Below are 25,481 nucleotides of genomic sequence, written 5' to 3' on the forward strand. Positions count from 1 at the left end.
ATGCTCCTCAGAGTCCCAGGGCTTGCCCCCTGCCCCTACCCTGTGCTGTGTCTCCAAATGACCCCATGATTACATGTCAACTGTCTGCCTCCTCTCTAGTCCCAAAGAGCCCCAAGGTGAAGGATGAGTTCGGTTTTGTGTTCTGTGTCTTGTTTCTTCTTTGAGCCTCAAGCTGTAACTTTGGGAGAGAAAAGAGGGCCTGGGAACATGACCTGAAGAATATCTACCTGTATGGCCCTTGGAACCAGCATGGTTCCATGTTCTGGAACAGAGCCTGGGATTCAGGAGGTGTTTAGGAAACAGGTGGAATGGGACAGATTCCAAATACAAATCTCTAAAGTCACATGGCTTTTGTCCCCCCTTTCCTCTCCTCCTCCTGGAGCCAGTTCTCCACCTGCCTCTCCTGACCACAACCCATCCACTGTCCTCCGAGGACCTGGTCTTGTAGCATGAACTGGGTTTCTTCCTTCCCTTCCTGCAAACTTCCATTTGGAACCACCTTCAACTGGCCCCTGGTTCTCATGCCCAAGATTGTTCTTCCCTGTATTGGGAGGTTTAGTCCCTGTTCCTCCCCATTCTCACCCAGAGTGCATGGCTCTGCTTTCCTAACTGTGGTCCAGAACACTCCATTCTGGTTCCAAGGGCCATACAGATAGATATTCTCCAGGTCATGTTCCCAGGCCCTCTTTTCTCTCCCAAAGTTACAGCTTGAGGCTCAAAGAAGAAACAAGAACATCAACCTGGATCCTTTTGTTTTCTTGTCAGGCATTCAGGCTCACTGAAGACATATTCCCCAAATTCCTTCTGGCAATATTTTGGGCCTTGCTGGGCTGTTACTACGGATCAGGTTGAACATCCATCCTATATGGTAAATCTCCAATGTTTTCTATTTTAAATGTCTTTAGGGGTAGTTTTCTTTCTTTTTTCTTTTTTTTTTCAAGTAGAAGAATTGCATTTTGTTTAATAATCTAGTTAATGAAAAGCAATGAATCATACAAATGTATAACACTGTCATTGACAAAGATAATATAAAATACATGATCTATTTCTTACAATAAGGGCATCAACAACCAACTGGTTAGTGAAATGTTGTTAATTCAAAGAGTTTATAAAATAAGCCGCTGCAGAGGAATAGTGTGTTGTTCTAAGGATCTTAAGATCTGTGTTCTATCCAAAGCAATACCCCTCCACCTGCTGGTGACTTTGGCCAAGTTATTCTCTGTCTTTAGGGGTAGTTTTCTAACTGAAAAGCATCAAACATATATTCACCTGCCTCTTGCTTGCTAACAGGAGTCTATGAGGTTGAGATAGCAAATGAGGACTCCTGGATCTGCAGGAGAGTGGACCCACCAGGATAAATAATGATCTGTCTAGAGTAGTAATTCTATTCTACCTGGCCATTTATTGGTCAATGTAGACCCAGCTGGGACCAAAAAGGTACAAGGAGGAAAGGTATTCTTCCTGCTTCCTCCTTCTTGCCTTCAATCCAAACTCGATGCCTGAGACTAGAGCAGCCCTCTTTGGAGGGAAAGGCCAAGAGAAATGCGGAGGCAGCATACCACCATACCACCAACAGCTGGGGTACTTGTTATGTAAGAAAAATAAACCACTGATTCTTTAACCCACTAGAGCTGGTTTTCCACTGTAAAAGCCTTCTGCCTGCCCTTTCTTGGCTGCTTGAGATCTGTTGCAGAATGCTGATTCAGGAGTGGTACAGGCATCTAAGCTGTGGATGATGGGGAAGTGTTACCCCTATATATTGTACTCCACAAGGCTCCTTTAGTCCTACAGAGTACTCTTGTTTCAGAAGATAGACAACTGAAATTAGTTTTCTTTTGAGGATTTGGGATGAACTGGTTACCTCCCTTGAAATCAGTCGGACATGATGGAATTTTCTACAACAAGGAATGGAATTCACTGTTAAAGGCATTCATGAAGTGTTGCTGTGTTCTAATTGCACAGGTTAAAGAATCTGATGTTAAAAGGAGAAATGAGAGAAGTCAGCACCAGACACTTCCTTTCAGCAAAAATGCTTGTTGTTGGTTGGATATGAAAAATACCCAATATTTTTGGTGGACAGCAGAAAATACCTTAAAGTTCAATATAGTTTGCATTTAAATGAGGAGCTTAGATCCCTGGACATCCCAGAGCAGTTATGGTCCAGTGGCGCAGACTTGAATCTCTTGGCCTCACTCACATGGAGAATGTTCTCCATTAGCCCATCCACATAACAATAATTACGTAACAGGTCGGCAGTCTGCAAATGATGTCCTGGTGCCATGAAGCCTCCCCCTGTTCTTCCCTGCAGCTACTCCTGTGCATGAGCTAGGATTCTAACCCATCCCAGGCTGGAACCAAACATACCTGGGAATTTGCAACTCATTCTTTCACAGCCTTCCTGTCTCCTTCTCCATGTGGGAGCCTCGGTGCTCAGGCTGAGGGCCTGAGGACCTCAGGATCTGAACCCTTCAGTGCAGGCCCAGGGTTCTAACCTCATAACATCCACAGGAGATCTGGCCTTTGGAATGCAGAGGAAATAGCCTCTCTCTTTCTTGTTTCACACTATCTGAAAGATCCTAAAAGACATTTTGAGAGTAAGGACTGAAATAGGCCTGCTTTCATAGCAAAGCCAGGGAGGTAGAGAAAAGAGAGCTTTCTCTAAGAAAAACCAACAGTAACCCACCCATAGCTATCCTTTCTTAAGGTTTTCCGTGCAAAAATAGCAGAACAATTCCTGAGATTGACTGCGATCATAACTTATTTTTATGGCGGTGTTGTGAGCTAAGAGCAGCAACACTGAGCAACACTTAAGCACCTACTGTTTACTAAGGTAGAGTGGGGGTCGTGCTAATAGTGAGTGAGAATAGTTTTGCAAGTTTTCTTGTGCTGCACTCCATCCCCAAGAACATGGGAAGAAGATGTCACCACTGTGCTTGGAGACCTTGTCCAGACAAATCCCATGAAGAGGCTCTTCCTGACCGCTGACCTGAGGTGCTCCCAGACACCTTAATCCCTTTTAGCCTGCTGGTCTTGGCTTCTCAAAGAAGACCTTTTTATTTTTTATGTGTTGACATAAAAATGGTGTGTCTTAAAGCACGTTCTCCTAGCAGTCTCCTCCTTGCCCCTCCTGGACAGAGGAGAGAGAGTTGGCAAAACTACACTTAACACCTTGGCACGGTGAATCACATTTACCATCAATGGGGCAAGCTCCTCTGCCATGCCCAAATTCTGAAAATCAGAGATCCTAAGACAAAGAGATGTCACTCCCACAAATGGCTACTGCTCAAATGCCAAAAGCTCATTCTTAGCTTTAAATAATACCATAAAACTTGGCCTACTTACCTAGTTGGTCCACTAGCTACGCTGTCACACTATCCCACAGATGCTATTTCATGTTTCTCTATATCTACAGATCAAATATTCGAGAATAACGTAACAAGAACGCACAACGCACTCAATTTCTATTTCCATTCCAAACATAACTGACTTGCTCAAAACTCACCTGAGAAATGATGCATAGTTGGCCCAAATGTAAATGTTCTCATAGATATAACCTGGCTAAAGCTTTGTTATCCATTAAAAAAAAAAATCACTGATTTTTCAGAGATCTAAGATAGTCTTGAATGGGTAAAAGACAACAGAAGTGCCTCCATCTCTGGTTCCTGAAACATACACGGTATTTGGAATATGCCAACACATTCTGCACACGATCGCTAAGGACCAGGAAATGGCTGACTGCAGAAAGCCCCGTTAAATCACCCCCTCTCACCTGCGTGACAAAGACACCGGGATTATTAGCATCCCAAATGGAAGGCCACCACCCCAGCCCAGGGGAAAATGTCTGCTCTGTGAAAGCTGATCTAATGTCTTTGTTGAGGTCCACAGGGGGTCCCAAGGAGGGCTAGTAGTTCCAAGCCGCCAGGACATTCCCCTTTCCTTCCTCAACCCTGACTCTAGTTTTCAATGTATATTCGCCTACGCCATATAGCCAGGGGAAACTGGGAAGGGAAAAGGAGGTACTTACCAGGAAACTTGTTCATCATAAATGAACTGTAAAAAATAAATAAAAAGGATAATTAGACATGCACGCACATGTGCGCGCACACAAGCGAGGTCTGCACGTACACGCACGGCAACACCGAGGATCTGCCGACCAATTTCCCTCTGTGCTGGTTCCGCTTCCTGCTAAAGTTAGCGGAAGGAGGTGTTGTTGGCAGGCTGGGGTGGCATGTTGCAGAGGGGAGAAGCATCGGGTCATCCCTTCCTTTCTGCAACTTCTGTCCAGCGGTGGACAGAGAAGGAAGCATGACTACCTCTCTGTGCGGAGCTCGAGGCGCTGTCGAATTTTAGATCCGGAAGAGGCTAAGGGAGCCTGGCAGGTGCTTCCAAACATCAGCAACTCGGGGGCCGCCTGTAAGACGTTTGCACATGTCGGGGCTCTCTACAGCGCCTTCCAGCTTTTAGGCAAGCCCTCGGACTTCTGTGTACACAACGTTTTTCTTTTGGTTGACCTACTTTTTTGTTTGTTTCCTTAAAAGAGTTCACTTTCAAAGGAAACGCTGCATCACAACCAGAAGCAGAGATTCCGCTGGGCTTGCCGCCCTGTGCAAAGGGTGGGAAATCAGTGCTGTGACTGCAAGCCCCAGGGGGCACCGCAGGCTGCCCGTGCCCTGGGCCACGGGCCTGCCCGTTCATTCCAAGGAGACTGGCGAGGGTCAGAGGTGGCTGGAAAGATGGACCAGTGCCAAACGGAGATGTTCCCCCGGATCAGCTAGGATCCAAAGGGAAAGCATAGCAACGATTGAATTCGCTTAGGCCGGAGCCCAAATCACTTCTCACTTTGGGGGAAAGAGTGGTGTCACCCTGGCCCTTTGATTTATATGGGGAAATGGAGCCACAGAGAACACGAGGAATTTTCGGTGTTCACTTAGCTGAAGGTGTGCAATTAGCTGCAGAGTTGGTTCTAGAACTCAGACCTGGTTCTTAAGTCTTCTCTCCATGACACATTTCCTTCCCGGGAAGGTGCGCTGATGAAACGTAGAAGCTGAGGTTTGCTTCATAGCTCACTCTTTCCACCTTCATGGGCTATGACTGCTCAGGGTACCACCAGCTCTGAGCGCTTTTTTTTGGGGACCTGTGGCCCTCCAAGGCAGACTCCAAGGCAGAAACCTCTGGGTGCAAGGGGTCATTACTGCATGGAGATGGTACACTCAACAGAAGACACAGGCATCACTTCAGTCCCGAGAGAGGATAAGAAGCAGAATTTGTGAGACATGCGGAGAAAACTGCACAGCCGAGCAAGTGCGGCTTCGAAGGCACCAGAAAGGACCTCTCTCCAATTATCCCGAAGGCGCAAAGAGAAGATGAGAACAAAGGGACCCCACTTATTTGTAGCTTACACTTCCTGACAAGACACTGAGGAAGATGTTGGCTTCAGCAGCTTTGTCTCTTGTGATCAGATTCAACAGGTTGACATTTGGATGAAAATGTCAAAGCGGAAAGGGAAGAGAATTAAAGAAATAAAGGAAACCATCCTGTGATCCAGGCTGGGTGGTCTGCAGTCCACCCGTGGAAGGCATTCACAGATTCTTTTGTACCAACACTGGCTTAAAAAAAAAAATCCATTGTCGAGAAATCAGGGAACAGAACAAATGATTTAAGTTGGAAAATGTTTCTATTAATTGAAGTTAATTTAGTATCAGTGCCGGAGCAGTCAATGCTCGCCACTCAAGAGAGCACGAGATACTGGTAGAGTTTATTAAAGCACCAATTTAATTTTCGTCCGAAAGATGAAAGGGAAGGCAGGTGATACTGCATAACAGAAAAGCAGCTTTCAGGAGGCCCTTATTCTGTGGCCATCTGAGTGACTGGTGGGGGCACAGATCAATAGGTCTTCAACGATTATTTCAGTGACCATGTTACTGGGGAAAAAGCAGCATAGGTGGAATTGTGCAAAGGATCCCAAAATGAGAATGGGATTTACAGAGAACACAATACATCAGGGAGTAGTGAGGTCTGGACTAGATGCACAACTAAGGACATCACGAGCCTGATGTTAAGGTATCGGGAGTGGCCAGGGAGGTCGGGGGTGGGAATGGGGTTGAGGGAGGCAGACAAGGAGAGAGGCCGATGGTCTTGCTATGAGTCCTAACAGATAGAGGTGATCTGGAAGCCTCCAGATAATTAAGCAGTGATACCCCCTCACTGACCACTCATGGCCAGGAGCCCTCAGATGCTCGGTGCCTAATGAGCAAACATTGCCTGGGATTCAACTGACTTCTTTTAGAGGGCTGGGTGGAAAAATGAAAGGACTCAGAAAAAGGAACAGTAAAACAGAGAAAAGGAATAGAAGCTAGGCCTTTAACCTACATGGAACAGGCTTGTTGGTGGTGGGAAAGGAGGTGCATGGTGAGTTACGAATGCCTCTGGGCCTTGCTGGCGGCACCTGGATGAGGCTGGGCCAGGGATGATCCCCCACCCAGAAGACTGAAAATGAAGAAATCAACACTGCTCACAGCATATTCCCCCTAGTTCCTGGACCACCCTGACAGAGTGCTGGAATTGCTCTGTCTGAAAAGTCCTAAAATGACAAGGACAGGACACTTTCTCACTTGATGCTGCTGATGGTTTCAGGGAATGGATCTGTTACTTTGCCAACAGGTATCTTATTTAATTTTATTCCGTTTTATTTTATTTTATATTCTTAAGACAAATATTGCATATCCCTCTGTATTTCCATGTTGTATCTGTGGGTAAAATAAGATGAAACAACTACCTTACTAGGGTAGAAAACCCTCTGAAATAATTTATATAGGTACTTGTCAGAAACAAGAAATCGTGCCCCCATTTCCACCCGGTCACCACTAGGTGGTGCGCACGTCCTACCCGCTGCTTGTCCATTCAGCCAAGGCAGGGAGGGGGTTTGGAAGGAAGTCAGATCAAGTCCATTTCAAGGCTCCATTAAACCTCCTGGGAGGAGGGTAAACAACCCAAGACAGACGGCTTCCTAACGGAGTCTTCAGCTGTTCTGGAGGCAGGATGCGTTCTGAGTTGGGGACAGGCAGGTCCCTCAACTTATGCCACCACTCAAACCCTAGGACATGTGGCCTTTGAGGGACCTGCTGTGTGGCCTGCGGAACTGACTCACTCTTATCCCAGTTGGGTTTCTGAAAACAAGTCTTGCTTGGGAAAGCAGCCCTTTGTGCTTTGCTGGTTGTGTTTGGGGCTGCCTCCCGTGACCACATGTGGGCGGTACAAACGGGTATCTGAGCCCCAGATTTGCTGTACACAGCGGCTCAGGGGACCTGCTCTCTGACCCCAGTGTGGTTCATCTGAAGCTACCTCTGGCTTCCCCCTTAAGCTTTCCACGCGTTCCACAGACCAGCTAAATATGAACATATATGAACGAATTTGAAAACAAAAACCAAAAACCCCAAACCACTCTTTTTCTTCAGGCCTCAGAGAAACAGTTGGGTACCATGGAAACCAGCTTTCAGCCCTGGTGTCTGCTCTAGAATTCTTCTGAGAGAGACAGGCTTACATCAGGCAGGTGAATCCCTGGATGACAGAGCATCCCAGGATGTGGCATGCTCAACACAGAAGAGCGGGGACAACAAGGGCCAGGAATTGCCCAGGTGTGTGGGCAGCAGACAGCCGGGCTGGCTTCTGAGCAGGGAGGCAGGTGGCTGTCCCCACATTGCATGTCAGTCCATGGAGCAGCTTACTCTAAGCCGTAACCATGGAGCAGAAGCAGCCGCACTGAAGAACTTAAAATTTCCATAGCTTGTGTTATCATCACTGGCGCCATTAGAATTTTAAACAGCGAAAGTAACAGGAAAAACTCAACACCACCATTCTCTTTCAAGACACTAAAATCCTGAAAAATCTTCCCTCCCTAGCTGGAAATGGAAAACGCACCCCTCCCCCTCCACTTCTCACTCAGCAGCATGGAGGCTCCCTCAGGAGTTGTGCCCAAAAGGGGACAGGGGGTGCAGATGCCGTTCCTTCTGAGAAGAGGAATCCGATGGAATGCACTGGAAAGCTGCTGTTAAGCACCAATATGGTTTACACTTGAAAGTTTTTTTTTATTTTAAAAGATTTTATTTATTTGACAGAGAGAGACACAGAGAGAAAGGGAACACAAGCAGGAGGAGTGGGAGAGGGAGAAGCAGGCTCCCCACTGAGCACGGAGCCTGAGGATCCCAGGACCCTGGGGTCATGACCTGAACCAAAGGCAGACACTTAATCACTGAGCCACCCAGGCATCCCTACACTTGAAAGTTAAACGGGATTTTCGACCTCAGGATCTCTAGCAGGCCCACAAGAGTGGTGGGGGCTGCAGGAGTGTGGGAAATAAGGACTTCTTCAAGGCAGGGCTTGAACAGAGCTGGTCATCTCATGTAAATATGCAGAAGCAGGCTATGGAAGGAAGGAAAGCAGATAATGGGATGGATTTAGGATACAGGGGAGGATAGTTGCCAAACCAAAAGGGGTCTGTTTGCTGAGCAGTGCAAAACCAAACACAGGCACATAACTGAAACTTCTAAGTTGTTTTCCTTGTGAAAGAGAAGAGGGTCCTCTGTGCATCCCACAGTCTGGCTGATCCATGTCCCTGCTCTAGGACCGAGCACAAGGGAGACCCAGCTTTCTGGTATACCCCAGTTGCCTTTAGAGCGTGCACTTCTTCTCTCAGTAGCAGCAATAATGACACAGGCAATGCTTTGTATGATGATAGTTGATTTGTTTAAGGAACTTAAAAAATTCTCCCATTCATTCCCTCTGACAATATTCTAGACACTGTGGTCAGTTCTCTCTTTCCCAGAAGGAGAGCTGAGATGTAACAAGGGTACCATGAGTGTAAGAGCCTCAGTGTTGCTGAACTGGAGAGAAGAGGCTACCTCCCTGCAAGGAAGGGGTCCGAGATGGGAGGACAATAAGCCAGACGGGCAGGGCCCTGGAGGCCAGCATGGAGGCAGGGGAAAAGGACAGTCATCAACTAGTGTGAGATGTCTTTTCTCTCACAGATAGGGTGACAGAAGATGATTCTGGATCATTTACGATCAGCTGTCTTAAGAAAAAAGGAATCAGGAGAGGGAAGGCAGGAGCTATTCCTTTCAGTCTAAGAATGTGAAGTAAGAGCAGCAGGCATGCCTCTCTAGTGGCTGACTGCATAGCTGGCGAGGGACCATCAGGATGATTTCAAAGATGAAGAGGCAGATTTTATTGGAGGGGGAAATCTGAATTCTTTGCCAGCGCTGGGGGTGGGGGAGGGTGGAGAAGTACCATCTTAGACACCTGCTCTAGCAAACCTGAGCTACTGCAACTCCCTGACCCTAAGCAAATCCTCAAAAGTCTGGGGCCTCAGTTTTGCCATCTACAAAATGGGACTCATGCAATTAGCTAGCTTGCAAAGTCATGAGTATTGAACTGGAAATTCTTCATGGACAGACCCCGTGTAGCACCTAGTCCTGTAGGAAGTACTGAGTCTATGCAGGTTAAAACTCAGGGATGCCTGGGGCAATGTACTTATATTTTCTCTGGATGGATCTGCTCTCTACAACTGTGCTCTCCGGTATGGCAGGCACTAGCCACATGAGGCTACATAAATTTCAATTAATTAAACTTCAGTTCCTTGGTTTCATTTCCTGCATTTCCCAGAGCTAAATAGCCACATGTGCCCACTGGCTATACCACTGGACAGTGCCACCCAGGCCATGTCCAGTGTCTGGACCCGCTGAGTTGTCTCTGTCCCTACAAAATCCCATCAAGAGGGGGGAACTGCAAGTAGCCCCCAGGAGGAAGAGAGGGAAATGTTACCTCGGAGGGGCCTCACTGCTGTGCCCATGCTCAGGGGGCCCCGAGGGTGCCAGCTGGTGCCAGCAGCCCACCTGACCCCTCTCCAGGTAGGCAGCACTCCTGACTCTGGATCTGTGAGCCAGTTCAGCCATCCGGACCTGTCTCCAAGGCCTATCCACTCCCCTAGGAGGTTTCCCTTCTCCTACTGCTCACAAACCCCATCTCAAAGCAGAGATGAAGAGTAAAAATAAAGTTTTCCTTTTTAGGGCAGCTGTTAGACTGAGGATGTAATGAATCATTTGCATTTATGTAAATTACATGATTATGTAAATTACAGTAACATTTCAATAAAAGAGGCTGTGGGGCCTGCTGGAATTTGGAGAAAGGGTAGGGCTAAGCAGAGCTGTCTGCAGTGGTGGACATTGGCTGGGGGTGAGTCAGTCAAATGGAGAGAAGCAGCAAGAGGGTCTGCAAGGATGTGGAGACTATCTGCTGGGTAGACGCACACAAGGACATGCTCCAAAGAACCCAGAATGCTTTTGGGACCTCAAAGGTGACACTTGTCTTGCAGTGATAGTCTCAAGTCATGGGGCGAGCCTGCTGGGCCATGTTCAGCTTCTCCAAGGTGTGAGGCTTTGCTGTATAGGACGTCGCCAGGGCTAAGGGCGGGGGGGCGGCTGATGGGGCAGGAAGGGCAGAGAGACACACAGTATATGTTTTTGATATCATAACTGCTTTCAACAGTAACATGTTCCTAATTTCCTCTGCTTTCTCCTTGAAAGACAACATCAAACCCACCAGAAAATAGCACAGAGCTAAGGTGGGTGAGACCCAAATGCCCAAGGGAACGAGTCCCTTGTCTTTAAGTTAATGGTCTTAAGCTCTGTTGGTTTCAGAGTGTGTTTGCCTTCTGGTCTTCTCCAGCTCAAACCTGCTTCAGACCCAGATAATTGCGACTGTCTGTGCGCTCCTGGCCCAGCAACACAAGCATCCCTCCCATAACTGTCCCCCTTGTTCTCTGGGTCCCCAGGCCCCATGGTTCATTCTTGGGGCTCCTCTGCACGGGGCTATAGGGGCTGTAGGGCCTCTCACAGGGATGTACAAAGAAGCAACATCTGCACCCGCTTAGTTTGGACTGTCCTGTGGGTGAACAAGATCTTCACTGCATCACCTCCGGAGACCCGCAATTCTGTCTTCTGAACAGTTCAGAACCATAAAAGGGGGAGAGGGTTAAAAACGACAACAACAAAAAACCCTAATAGTTAAAATAAATTGTACGGATGGTTGGCGATTATTTGTGGCTAGGAGGAAGGCTTTTAAATACAGGAATTTTAAGTGTCCTGCCCCACTGCAGGGTCCTATAGAGAAGCATAATATTCTATAAAGAAGGCCAGAAGAAAAGTGATTTTTTTTCTTACCATGACATTTGGGGAAAACACAGAGAGAGGAGACTAGAACACCCTGACAAAACAAACAGCAGCTGTGGTGAGCAGCAGCCTGGGGCTGGTCCATGGGACAGATCTGGGGTTGTTGAGAAATGCACTTTGCTAAACGCTGGGCTTCTGGATAGAAGACTGTTCTTCTCACCCCGGTTTCAGGTCTCATTTGAAAATGATCCTGAGAATGAATAGCCATCGGCAATCCAGCCAAATAAGCAGTCATCATGCCTTGTGTTAGAGAAACTCAACATTTCCTCCGGAAGCGGTCATCGCCGGGCAGCAAGTGGACTATCCCAAGGAAATGGTGTCTCCCTGTGATTGCAGTTGAGTTTCCCAAAGTGAGTGTGGTGCATCAGAATCATCTGAGGGGCAGGGCAGGTCCTGGCTGTAGTGGAAGTTCCTGGGTCCTGCCCCAGAGCTTACTGGATAAGATCTCTGTGTTGCCTATTGGTGGGAATGCAAGTTGGTGCAGCCACTTTGGAGAACAGTGTGGAGATTCCTGAAGAAATTCAAAATAGAGCTTCCCTAGGACCCTGCAATTGCACTGCTGGGTATTTACCCCAAAGATACAGATGTAGTGAAAAGAAGGGCCATCTGTACCCCAATGTTTATTGCAGTAATGGCCACGGTCGCCAAACTGTGGAAAGAACCAAGATGCCCTTCAACGGACGAATGGATAAGGAAGATGTGGTCCATATACACAATGGAGTATTATGCCTCCATCAGAAAGGATGAATACCCAACGTTTGTAGCAACATGGACGGGACTGGAAGAGATTATGCTGAGCGAAATAAGTCAAGCAGAGAGAGTCAAGTATCATATGGTCTCACTTATTTGTGGAGCATAACAAAGAACACGGAGGACATGGGGAGATGGAGAGGAGAAGGGAGTTGAGGGAAACTGGAAGGGGAGATGAACCATGAGAGACTATGGACTCTGAAAAACAACCTGAGGGTTTTGAAGGGGTGGGGGGTGGGAGGTTGAGGAACCAGATGGTGGGTAATAGGGAGGGCACGTATTGCATGGAGCACTGGGTGTGGTGCAAAAACAATGAACACTTTTACGCTGAAAAAAAAAAAAAAAAGAAAGAAAGATCTCTTTGTTGCGCTCTTTCCAGCAGCATGCTGGGTGTTTCCAGGGTGTACAGAAGTTGGCGGGAACACCGGTAAAGGAACACTGGTAAAAATAAGAAGAACCAAGACCAAACCCTAAGGACTCAAGCTTTTCTCTGCTATTACTTCCTAACAGTGGAGAAATGTAATTTTTCTCAAAATCAAAAAACTCTAGTCTTGACATCTGGGCTGGTAAATACACAGTCCAAATCTGCAGGGAACGGCAGAGAATTACTGGCTTTTGCATCTTGTCGTATGAAGGAAACACAGAGCTGCGGCAGCCTGGGTGTCCGATGGGCTCAGCTCTGCAATTCATGGGCCACATGCTGGGTAGAGGATGGCTTTGCCCAAAGACCCCACTTGGGTGAGCGTCACCTGCAGCCCAAGGAAGCAAAACTCTTTACTTACTCACACTTCATAACAATTACATTAAGAAAAGAAAAATCCTGGGCATATTTAGGTAAATCCGACTGAAAACAAGTTATTTCACCCAGAGTCCAGGAGGTGTCTGTGCTGAGAACAGAAAAAGAAGCCAGTGTGGGCAATTCACTGTTGGGAGTGGACATGCTGGGTCTGTGCTCTGGGGAAATCTCAGCTTTTGTTTTCCATCTCATAACCTCGTCTTTCTGGGAATGGTCATCTCTTTGCGAAATTCGGCAAAACAGAGAGTTGCATCTATTTATCATGTCCGCAAGCCATGCTTTTGAAACAGTAACTTTCAGGAACGAGAGCTAGCCAGAAGGGAGGGGACCACAATTAGGAGTCAGATGTTCTAATTCCCATTTCGGTGTGTTTCTGATTCACCACCACCCTTCTTCTGGATGACTTGGCTAGCCAAGCAGGGGGGTTGGATTTGTCCCCACAGGTGACAAGGAGGCACAAAGTTGTTCTTTGTAGAGCTACCAGTGGTAGCTTAGAGTAGCTCTAAGGACTGACTGGGAAAGGAGGGAAGGGAGGGGGGCAATGATGTTTCTTATTGTCATACTGACCCGCGACAGGCCGTCAGTTCCGGCCAAAGACATAAAAACCCTCAACTAAAATGGGCTGTGAAGGGACATACTGGGGAGATTTTTACAAGATGAAAATCTAAAATGAAGCCAAATGGGTATGGTAGAATTGGGAGAAAGGTCAACTTAGTATCATCCACAGGTTGGGTGGCTAAGAGAGAAATGGGGGTTGAAATACAGAAAGAGCATCTAGTCTTGGGAAAGTCACAGTAAGTTTAGAGACACGTTGAGTTTGGGACAGGAAGATGCCCAGTAGAGAGGGGCTTCTCTGTGACTGGACCTCAGGGAGATGCCATTGCCAAAAATGCAGTGTGGAGGTGTTAGCACAAAGGTGGTAATGGCCATGGGCAGTGTCCTGGGAGGGCATACGGAGAGGGGGAAGTAAGGTCAAAACCTGGGGACACTGACACTGAAGAGAGTTCCAGAAGAGCCCGTGAGAAAGTGAGAGGGAATGGTCAGGGGGTCCCAGGAAAACAGCAGAGGACTCTCATGGAATCAGGTAATCAGAGTCAACACTCCTGTTCTGCGCACCAAACTATCACACTGGGGTTCTGGGTGATCAAAGGAGCTGGAAGAAAGAGAAGCCTCCTCCATGCATAGACATCTGTTCACTTCTTTGTCACCAGAGACATTGAACTTGCTCCATGCAGGGGAGCTGCACATAATCCCAAGTAATGAAAAGGATGAGTTAAGAGTCGAATGGCAAGGGGACTCAGATGAGGGCTGTGTCACACACTTACCACGATGAGCGCCACCACAGACAGCGTGTAGTAAATTGAATCCCTCAGCAGGCACCAAGAGGAAAGAGCCACAACCTGAGTGAAAAGAGAAGAAGACAGTAAGAGTCAGGATATTCGACGGTGCAAAGGAGAAAGCATGGCTTCTGGTGGCTCTCGCCAGTGATAAACCGGGAACTCAACTTAGTATTTCTGTCTCCTGGGCTGACCCCAGTCAGTCTGCCTGCAGGTATGAATTTATGGAAGGCCTTTGGGTGTATTAGTTTGGAGCTTCTGAAAGACAAATTCCAAGAAGGGATTAAACCTGCAACAGTTTTATGAGGGGAAGGCACTCATGAGAGAAAACGGGGAGGTAGCCAGGGGGTAGGTAGGAGGGTCACCCAACCACGTTTTGGGTCTGACCCCTGTGAAGGAGGGAGGGTGGACATGTCCCAGGCTGCTGGGCAGCACGAGGAAGGCTCAGCAAAGCTGAGTCAAAGACCTGTGTCTCCCAGGAACCCACCAGCCTTAGCATCCCTCATGATACGGGGATGAGGAGCCACCCACCCCGTGTCCTTGTCAAGGCTCTCATGTCTGCTACAGCCTGGGCTCATGGAATGAACCCAGGGCTGGACAGCCGTTGCCCTTCACAAGGGGCCTCTGCAGCCGCCTCCTCTCGCCTCTATTATATGCCTGTCCTTGTCGGCACCTGACTCCTGATTTGATCAGAATTTTTTAAAATACTGATTTGCATATTTATCTGGAGAAAATGTTATTCTTAGCAGTTGGACAATGTCCCTTTAAGGATAGGATGGCTCTGCTACGATGAGGCCAGGAGACGCACTGCTGGAGGCTATGACAGGCCTGGCCCACTGTGTCCAGACTTCCTACAGAGGGAGGCCCCTGGATGAGACAAAGGAGGGCAATGGAGCCGGCGGGGCTGTGGGGAGGAGAGGCTGCTGGGAAGGGGGAGCTGCAGATGCCAGGTTAAGATCCCTGTTCTGGAGGAAGAGTCATTTCTCCTTGGTAAATCCTTCCAAATCTCCTTTTGAGGGATATCTGTTATTTCTTTCTTTACTTTGTGGAGTGGGTCCATTTTGGCAGAGTCTCACAAAGAAAGGTGGGAGAATGTACAGAGAGGGGTTGGAAGTGCTTCCTGCCTGTCCTTCACAACTCCTTCCCACCTCCCTAGACAAGTGCCAAGCACCCCTCGGCCACAGGACCTGTCTAGCTGCTTTGCCCTTGGCCTCGTAAGTGAAGAAGGACACAGCAAATGTCAGCTGTTGGCTGGGCCAATGACAGCCACATGCTGCCCTAAAGACAATGGGAAAAAAGGATTCGGGGACAAGGCAACATTTGGAGTCTATTCTCTCCCTGACAACTGTGTCAGTCTATAAAGAAAAGATCAGGCAAAGTCAAACCAGAAAAGCCTTTCTGGATTCAAATAACATGAAAGATAGACTTAAATAGAACCATAAATGAGTAATGAGGTCTCCTTCCATGAACACATTCTTCCATTTGTTATAGGGACACTTAGGTATTTTTCTGTTGCTGATTTTGCCTTATTAGGTCTTGTACTAGCAGATCTAAGTTACAGATGACGGGGTTGTCAAGGATAGGGCTCATGGCACAGAAATCACTTTAGAACAAATGTAAAGTATTCTTTACCCTCTTATCATGCTCCTCCTTGTAGTGTATGCTATTAGAATCCGTGGTCATCTACGGAATAGCTTACATTGGACTGGACTGTCCATTTTCCAGCAGGTCATAAAAGGTTGTGAATATTTATTCAGCATCAGATGACTAGGAAAATGGACATAGAACATGTGGCAAATATCAATTCTGAACGGCCTTAAAAAAATCTCTTGGGCTTTTAGTTTAAGATAACAGGCTAAATACATACCCATGAACTTTGCTCTTGTTACAACAAAATAATAATAGTAAAAGTTTTTTTTTCTTTTCAACAAGGTATAAACCCCCAAGGAAAAGAGAATGTAAGGGATTATCAAAGATTTTATTTATTTGTCAGAGAGGCGGAGAGAGAGAGAGAGAGAGTGAACACAAGCTGGGGGAGCAGCAGGCAGAGGGAGAAGCAGACTCCCCACTGAGCCAGGAGCCCAATACGCGCTCGATCCTAGGACGCTGGGATCATAACCTGAGCGAAGGCAGATGCTTAACCAACTGAGTCACCCAAGCGTTCCAGATGCTGGAAAGCAGAAGAATGATGGAATACTCAGCTGGCAGTGGGCAAAGCTCTAGACGTAGGGGTGAAGGAGGGTCTGAAGCCAGGATAACTGAAAGAATATTTGAAAATATAACCCACAAATTATTTTCCTCGCTTCAAGTAGACCAGTGACTGTACCTCCCTCTCTTTAAGAGAAACAGGAAACCTGGCACTTGAAGACAGATGTTCCAGAAAATAGGAGAGAGAAAATAATCAAATAAATAATTTTTAAAAATTCCCAGAAATTAAGGATGTGCATTTTCTGAGTAGAATGGCCTCCTGAGTGTTCAGCACAATGGACCAAAAAAAAAAAGATGTACACCGAAGCATATCATTATGAATTTTCAGAATCCTGGCACAAAGAAAAAAAAAAGGTCCTAGAAACCACCAGAAAGAGAAAAACAGGATTACATACAGAGGATCAAAACCAGAATGACATTTTATTTTTCAACAAAAGCACTGGGAACTAGAAGACAATGGAGTGACGCCTTTAAAATTAGAGAGGAAAATTATTTCAGCCTGAAATTCTGTGCCCAACCAAACTATTCATTAAGAGTGGGAGAAGAATAAAAACAAAAGTATAATTGTCTCAAAACTTTACTTCCTATGTATCCCTTCTCAAAAAGCTACTGGAAGACCACCAATCTTGATGCTGGATACCTGAAACTAACGTAACCTTGTGTGTCCAGTATACCTCATCTAGAAAATGCAGTTGTATCAAAAGAGAGGGAAATGGTGCTTGTGGACTAGAAAAAAGAGCTTTCACAATAAGCTTCTTAGAACTGGTTGGCTCTTTAAGCTCTGTGCATATATAACTTAAATACAAATTAAAAAATAAGAAAGTATAGTACAAATTATCCACTTTGATTTACTGCTGCAAGATACACCTTGCATTAAGCCTACAGGCCAACTCTGGATGAGTCGAGATTATTTTATTCTCCAGAACAGCTCTCAGTCACTGGGCCATCATCAAATTTAGCTTCACATTCACAGTCCACACCGGAGCGAAACCAATTTTTTTTCTATAGAAGCAATGAACCAGAAGACAAGTAAGAAGGAGTCAAACCAGAGGATAATTTCTTTCCACACTCAAGAGAGAATTAAAGCACCACTGATGAACCTGCGGGGTCTCTATTGAGAGCTGCAACATGACGACCTGTCTGCCTCTACCTTACGCTTCTGTGACTGCCACTCATCACAACAGCAAATATTTACCTGACGCTTTCTGCAAATCTGGGGATCCAGAAGGGTTATCTCATTCAATCCTGTCGTGACCTAATAAGGTGGGCACCGTCACCTTCGCTGGCCAGCCATCTGGCCGGAAGGGCTGGGATCTGAACCAGGAAGTCAGGGTCTCAAGACCCTGCCCCCTCCTACGATGGCACAATGCCTCCCTGCAGGCAGGGTTGAAAAGCAGACATTCATTTGTGATTGCCTCTCACGGAGGTCGGAGGTCGTATTTTCTCTACAACCTTAAGCCATTAGGCAGGTGTGTTGGAGATGGTAGCCAAAGGAGGGAAAAATTGAAGGTAAGAGACCAAGAAAAAAAAAAAAGAAAAGAAAAGAAAGCAGTGACCACAGCTCAATTTAGAATATGTACTGCTTTACAGGAGGAGTCAAGATGGCGGAGAGGTAGCAGCCTGAGACTACATCAGGTAGCAGGAGATCAGCTCGATAGCTTATCTAAACATTGCAAACACCTACAAATCCAACGGGAGAGCGAAGAGAAGAAGAACAGCAACTCTAGAAACAGAAAATCAACCACTTTCTGAAAGGTAGGACTGGCGGAGAAGTGAATCTAAAACGACGGGAAGATAGACCGCAGGGGAGGGGCCGGCTCCCGGCAAGTGGCGGAGGAACGGAGCACAAAATCAGGACTTTTCAAAGTCTGTTCCACTGAGGGACATTGCTCCAGAGGCTAACCCAGGATGAAGCCCACGCGGGGTCAGTGTGGCCGCAAATCCCGCAGGGTCACAGAAGGATCGGGGGTGTCAGAGTGTCGCAGAGCTCGCAGGTATTAGAACGGAGAAGCCGGCTGCAGAGACAGAGCCGAGGACTGAACTCTCAGCTCGGGGTTACCTTGAACTGGTCGCGGGCTGGGTGAGCTCGGAGCGCGGCTGGAGGCTGGGGGTATGGGAGTGATTGGGTGCTGTCCTCTGGGGGCGCACTGAGGAGTGGGGCCCCAGGCTCTCGGCTCCTCCGGGCCGGAGACTAGGAGGCCGCCATTTTCATTCCCGTCCTCCGGAACTCTACGGAAAGCGTTCAGGGAACAGAAGCTCCCAAAAGCGAACCCGAGCCGATTACTTAGTCCGGCCGCCGGTAAGGGCGGTGCAATCCCGCCTCGGGCAAAGACACTTGAGAGTCACTACAACAGGCCCCTCCCCCAGAAGATCAACAAAATATCCAGCCAGGACGAAGTTCATCTATCAAGGAGAAAGCAGGTTCAATTCCTAAGATAGCAGAGCAATTCCAGAGGAGGAGAAAGCAAAGCACGGAACTCATGGCTTTCTCCCCATGATTCTTTAGTCTTGCGGCTACTTCAATTTTTTTTTTTCTTTTTTCTTTTTTCTTCTTCTGCTAAATTTTTTAAAAATTTTACCCTTTTCTTTTTTAACGTTTTTTGACTAGTTCATCTAAATATATATATTTTTTCTTTCTTTTTTATATTTTTTTATTTGTTTTATTTTTTAATTTTTTTTCCCTTTTTTCTTTTCTTTTCTTTTTTTTTCAGAACCTGTTTTTATCCCCTTTCTCCCCCCCACAATTAGGGGTCTCTTCTGATTTGGTTACAGCGCATTTTTCTGGGGTCTTTGCCACCCTTTTAGTAGTTTATTTGCTCCTTCATATCCTCTTATCTGGACAAAATGACAAGGTGGAAAAAATCACCACAAACAAAAGAACAAGAGACAGTACCGAAGGCTAGGGACCTAATTAACACAGACATTGGTAATATGTCAGATCAAGAGTTCAGAATGACGATTCTGAACATTCTAGCTGGGCTCGAAAAAGGCATGGAAGATATTAGAGAAACCCTCTCTGGAGATATTAAAGCCCTTTCTGGAGAAATTAAAGAACTAAAATCTAACCAAGTTGAAATAAAAAAAGCTATTAATGAGGTGCAATCAAAAATGGAGGCTCTCACTGCTAGGATAAATGAGGCAGAAGAAAGAATTAGTGATATGGGGCGCCTGGGTGGCTCAGTGGGTTGGGCCGCTGCCTTCGGCTCAGGTCATGATCTCGGGGTCTTGGGATCGAGTCCCGCATCGGGCTCTCTGCTCGGCAGGGAACCTGCTTCCCTCTCTCTCTCTGCCTGCTTCTCTATCTACTTGTGATCTCTCTGTCAAATAAATAAATAAAATCTTTAAAAAAAAAAAAGGATTAGTGATATAGAAGACCAAATGACAGAGAATATGGAAGCCGAGCAAAAGAGGGACAAACAGCTACTGGACCATGAGGGGAGAATTCGAGAGATAAGTGACACCATAAGACGAAACAACATTAGAATAATTGGGATTCCAGAAGAAGAAGAAACAGAGAGGGGAGCAGAAGGTCTATTGGAGAGAATCATTGGAGAGAATTTCCCTAATACGGCAAAGGGAACAAGCATCAAAATCCAGGAGATGCAGAGAACCCCCCTCAAAGTCAACAAGAATAGGTCCACACCCCGTCACCTAATAGTAAAATTGACAAGTCTTAGTGACAAAGAGAAAATCCTGAAAGCAGCCCGAGAAAAGAAGTCTGTAACATACAATGGTAAAAATATTAGATTGGCGGCAGACTTATCCACAGAGACCTGGCAGGCCAGAAAGAGCTGGCATGATATATTCAGAGCACTCGACGAGAAAAACATGCAGCCAAGAATACTCTATCCAGCTAGGCTATCATTGAAAATAGAAGGAGAGATCAAAAGCTTCCAGGACAAACAAAAACTGAAAGAATTTGCAAACACCAAACCAGCTCTACAGGAAATATTGAAAGGGGTCCTCTAAGCAAAGAGAGAGCCTAAAAGTAGTAGATCAGAAAGGTACAGAGACAATATACAGTAACAGTCACCTTACAGGCTAATAATGGCACTAAATTCATATCTCTCAATAGTTACCCTGAATGTTAATGGGCTAAATGCCCCAATCAAAAGACACAGGGTATCAGAATGGATAAAAAAACAAAACCCATCAGTATGTTGCCTACAAGAAACTCATTTTAGACACGAAGACACCTCCAGATTTAAAGTGAGGGGGTGGAAAACAATTTACCATGCTAATGGGCATCAGAAGAAAGCTGGGGTGGCAATCCTTATATCAGATCAATTAGATTTTAAGCCAAAGACTATAATAAGAGATGAGGAAGGACACTATATCCTACTCAAAGGGTCTGTCCAACAAGAAGATCTAACAATTTTAAATATCTATGCCCCTAACGTGGGAGCAGCCAACTATATCAACCAATTAATAACAAAATCAAAGAAACACATCAATAATAATACAATAATAGTAGGGGACTTGAACACTCCCCTCACTGAAATGGACAGATCATCCAAGCAAAAGATCAACAAGGAAATAAAGGCCTTAAATGACACACTGGACCAGATGGACATCACAGATCTATTCAGAACATTTCATCCCAAAGCAACAGAATACACATTCTTCTCTAGTGCACATGGAACCTTCTCCAGAATAGATCACATCCTGGGTCACAAATCAGGTCTCAACCGGTATCAAAAGATTAGGATTATTCCCTGCATAGTTTCAGACCACAATGCTCTGAAGCTAGAACTCAATCACAAGAGGAAAGCTGGAAAGAACCCAAATACATGGAGACTAAACAGCATCCTTCTAAAGAATGAATGGGTTAACCAGGAAATTAAAGAAGAATTGAAAAAATTCATGGAAACAAATGATAATGAAAACACAACAGTTCAAAATCTGTGGGACACAGCAAAGGCAGTCCTGAGAGGAAACTATATAGCGGTACAAGCCTTTCTCAAGAAACAAGAAAGGTCTCAAGTACACAACCTAACCCTACACGTAAAGGAGCTGGAGAAAGAACAAGAAAGAAACCCTAAACCCAGCAGGAGAAGAGAAATCATAAAGATCAGAGCAGAAATCAATGAAATAGAAACCAAAAAAACAATAGAAAAAATCAATGAAACTAGGAGCTGGTTCTTTGAAAGTATCAATAAGATTGATAAACCCCTGGCCAGACTCATCAAAAAGAAAAGAGAAAGGACCCAAATCAATAAAATCATGAATGAAAGAGGAGAGATCACAACTAACACCAAAGAAATACAGACAATTATAAGAACATACTATGAGCAACTCTACGCCAACAAATTGGACAATCTGGAAGAAATGGATGCATTCCTAGAGACATATAAACTACCACAACTGAACCAGGAAGAAATAGAAAACCTGAACAGGCCCATAACCAGTAAGGAGATTGAAACAGTCATCAAAACTCTCCAAACAAACAAAAGCCCAGGGCCAGACGGCTTCCCAGGGGAATTCTACCAAACATTTAAAGAAGAAATAATTCCTATTCTCCTGAAACTGTTCCAAAAAATAGAAATGGAAGGAAAACTTCCAAACTCATTTTATGAGGCCAGCATCACCTTGATCCCAAAACCAGACAAGGATCCCACCAAAAAAGAGAACTACAGACCAATATCCTTGATGAACACAGACGCAAAAATTCTCGCCAAAATACTAGCCAATAGGATTCAACAGTACATTAAAAGGATTATTCACCACGATCAAGTGGGATTTATTCCAGGGCTGCAGGGTTGGTTCAACATCCGCAAATCAATCAATGTGATAGAACACATTAATAAAAGAAAGAACAAGAACCATATGATACTCTCAATAGATGCTGAAAAAGCATTTGACAAAGTACAGCATCCCTTCCTGATCAAAACTCTTCAAAGTGTGGGGATAGAGGGCACATACCTCAATATTATCAAAGCCATCTATGAAAAACCCACCGCAAATATCATTCTCAATGGAGAAAAACTGAAAGCTTTTCCGTTAAGGTCAGGAACACGGCAGGGATGTCCATTATCACCACTGCTATTCAACAGAGTACTAGAAGTCCTAGCCTCAGCAATCAGACAACAAAAAGAAATTAAAGGCATCCAAATTGGTAAAGAAGAAGTCAAACTATCACTCTTCGCAACTCTTCGCAGATGATATGATACTATATGTGGAAAACCCAAAAGACTCCACTCCAAAACTGCTAGAACTTGTACAGGAATTCAGTAAAGTGTCAGGATATAAAATCAATGCACAGAAATCAGTTGCATTTCTGTACACCAACAACAAGACTGAAGAAAGAGAAATTAAGGAGTCAATCCCATTTACAATTGTACCCAAAAGTATAAGATACCTAGGAATAAACCTAACCAAAGAGACTAAGAATCTATACACAGAAAATTGTAAAGTACTCATGAAAGAAATTGAGGAAGACACAAAAAAATGGAAAAATGTTCCATGCTCCTGGATTGGAAGAATAAATATTGTGAAAATGTCTATGCTACCTAAAGCAATCTACATATTTAATGCAATCCCTATCAAAATACCATCCATTTTTTTCAAAGAAATGGAACAAATAATCCTCAAATTTATATGGAACCAGAAAAGACCTCGAATAGCCAAAGGAATATTGAAAAAGAAAGCCAAAGTTGGTGGCATCACAATTCCGGACTTCAAGCTCTATTACAAAGCTGTCATCATCAAGACAGCATGGTACTGGCACAAAAACAGACACATAGATCAATGGAACAGAATAGAGAGCCCAGAAATCGACCCTCAACTCTATGGTCAACTAATCTTCGACAAAGCAGGAAAGAATGTCCAATGGAAAAAAGACAGCCTCTTCAATAAATGGTGCTGGGAAAATTGGACAGCCACATGAAGAAAAATGAAATTGGACCACTTCCTTACACCACACACGAAAATAGACTCCAAATGGATGAAGGACCTCAATGTGAGAAAGGAATCCATCAAAATCCTTGAGGAGAATGCAGGCAGCAACCTCTTCGACCTCAGCCGTAGCAACATCTTCCTAGGAACAACGGCAAAGGCAAGGGAAGCAAGGGCAAAAATGAACTATTGGGATTTCATCAAGATCAAAAGCTTTTGCACAGCAAAGGAAACAGTTAACAAAACCAAAAGACAACTGACAGAATGGGAGAAGATATTTGCACATGACATATCAGATAAAGGGCTAGTATCCAAAATCTATAAGGAACTTAGCAAACTCAACACCCAAAGAACAAACAATCCAATCAAGAAATGGGCAGAGGACATGAACAGACATTTCTGCAAAGAAGACATCCAGATGGCCAACAGACACATGAAAAAGTGCTCCACGTCACTCGGCATCAGGGAAATACAAATCAAAACCACAATGAGATATCACCTCACACCAGTCAGGATGGCTAAAATTAACAAGTCAGGAAATGACAGATGCTGGAGAGGATGGGGAGAAAGGGGAACCCTCCTCCACTGTTGGTGGGAATGCAAGCTGGTGCAACCACTCTGGAAAACAGCATGGAGGTTCCTCAAAATGTTGAAAATAGAACTACCCTATGACCCAGCAATTGCACTACTGGGTATTTACCCTAAAGATACAAACATAGGGATCCGAAGGGGCATGTGTACCCGAATGTTTATAGCAGCAATGTCTATAATAGCCAAACTATGGAAAGAACCCAGATGTCCATCAACAGATGAATGGATAAAGAAGAAGTGGTATATATACACAATGGAATACTATGCAGCCATCAAAAGAAATGAAATCATGCCATTTGCGACGACGTGGATGGAACTAGAGCATATCATGCTTAGTGAAATAAGTCAATCGGAGAAAGACAACTATCATATGATCTCCCTGATATGAGGACATGGAGAAGCAACATGGGGGGGGTAGGGGAATAGAAGAAGAATAAATGAAACAAGATGGGATTGGGAGGGAGACAAACCATAAATGACTCTTAATCTCACAAAACAAACTGGGGGTTGCTGGGGGGAGGTGGGATTGGGAGAGGGGGAGGGGGCTATGGACATTGGGGAGGGTAAGTGCTATCGTGAGTGCTGTGAAGTGTGTAAACCTGGCGATTCACAGACCTGTACCCCTGGGGATAAAAATACATTATATGTTTATTAAAAAAAAAATTTGGAAGGGGAGGCGAACCATAAGAGACTATGGACTCTGAAAAACAACCTGAGGGTTTTGAAGGGTCAGGGGTGGGAGGTTGGGGTAACAGGTGGTGGGTAATGGGGAGGGCACATTTTGCATGGAGCACTGGGTGTTGTGCAAAAAGAATGAATACTGTTACGCTGAAAAAATAAATAAAATGGGGAAAAAAAAAAGAATATGTAGTGCTTTACAGAGATTCAGGCCAAGGAATCCAAGCCGGAAAGTCTTACCATAAGGACGGCGGATATGGATATGGATATGGTATGGATGTATTCCAGGAGGGAGAGAGTCCGTGAAATAAACTGGAAACTACTCTGTTTAGCTAGTTTAGTTAAAACAAACAAACACCAATACAAGCTCATTGTTTGGTGGCTGAATGTTTTACTTTTCCACAAATTGGGGTGCGTGGGGTCTAAGGGGTTCTCTTTGCCTCTCAGTGAAGGGTGTTTTATCTCTAGACGGAGGACAGCAACCATCGGACATCTGATCCTGGACACATTTATTGGCAGAGAGAGACATATTAGCATGTTTTTATCAAAATGGGAGCCTCTTTTTCATCTGCTGTCAGGTGTTACCCCGCTTGGTGGGGGGCACTTATGGGAGGACAGTACCTCCTCAGCACTTTGCAAAGTGGCTGCAAGGAAGACTGAGAAGTCACTCTAGTGAAGAGACCAGAACATGGCTCCTGGGAGGACACCAACAGTGAGTAATACTGCCCTTGACCTCATTAATCAATAATGCAGATTGGTACAGGTTACAGGAGGCCATTGCTGACAAACTCTTCCTGTAAATTAAAGGCAGACACTCTATTTGCCACCTAGCTCTAGTAATCCCTCCCAACTGAAGTTTCAGCTTGATATTTCTTGATCATCTTTTCTATTTCTGGAGTGCATTTCACACTTTTTCTATTAAATATGCAACTTTAGTTTCCTTTTTATGATTTCATTTAGTTTCAGAGTGGCATAATGCCAAAAACCACCCTTCTAAAACAAAAA

At 45.2% G+C, this 25,481-nt stretch overlaps 1 protein-coding gene across 1 annotated transcript in view; it reads right to left on the reverse strand.

The window, feature by feature from the left end:
- The window catches only part of SLC24A3 (solute carrier family 24 member 3), a 527,740-nt gene that overhangs the window by 52,914 nt on the left and 449,345 nt on the right, over window positions 1-25,481 (reverse strand). Inside the window, exons 7-8 of the mRNA XM_045981759.1 lie at window positions 14,094-14,168; window positions 4,025-4,050 (exon numbers count right to left, since the gene is read on the reverse strand). Coding sequence (XP_045837715.1) covers window positions 4,025-4,050; window positions 14,094-14,168 — 101 coding nt within the window. The remainder of the gene's footprint in view (window positions 1-4,024; window positions 4,051-14,093; window positions 14,169-25,481) is intronic.

This window comes from Meles meles, chromosome 16 (assembly GCF_922984935.1).
Source record: "Meles meles chromosome 16, mMelMel3.1 paternal haplotype, whole genome shotgun sequence".
NCBI classification, from domain to species: Eukaryota; Metazoa; Chordata; class Mammalia; order Carnivora; family Mustelidae; genus Meles; species Meles meles.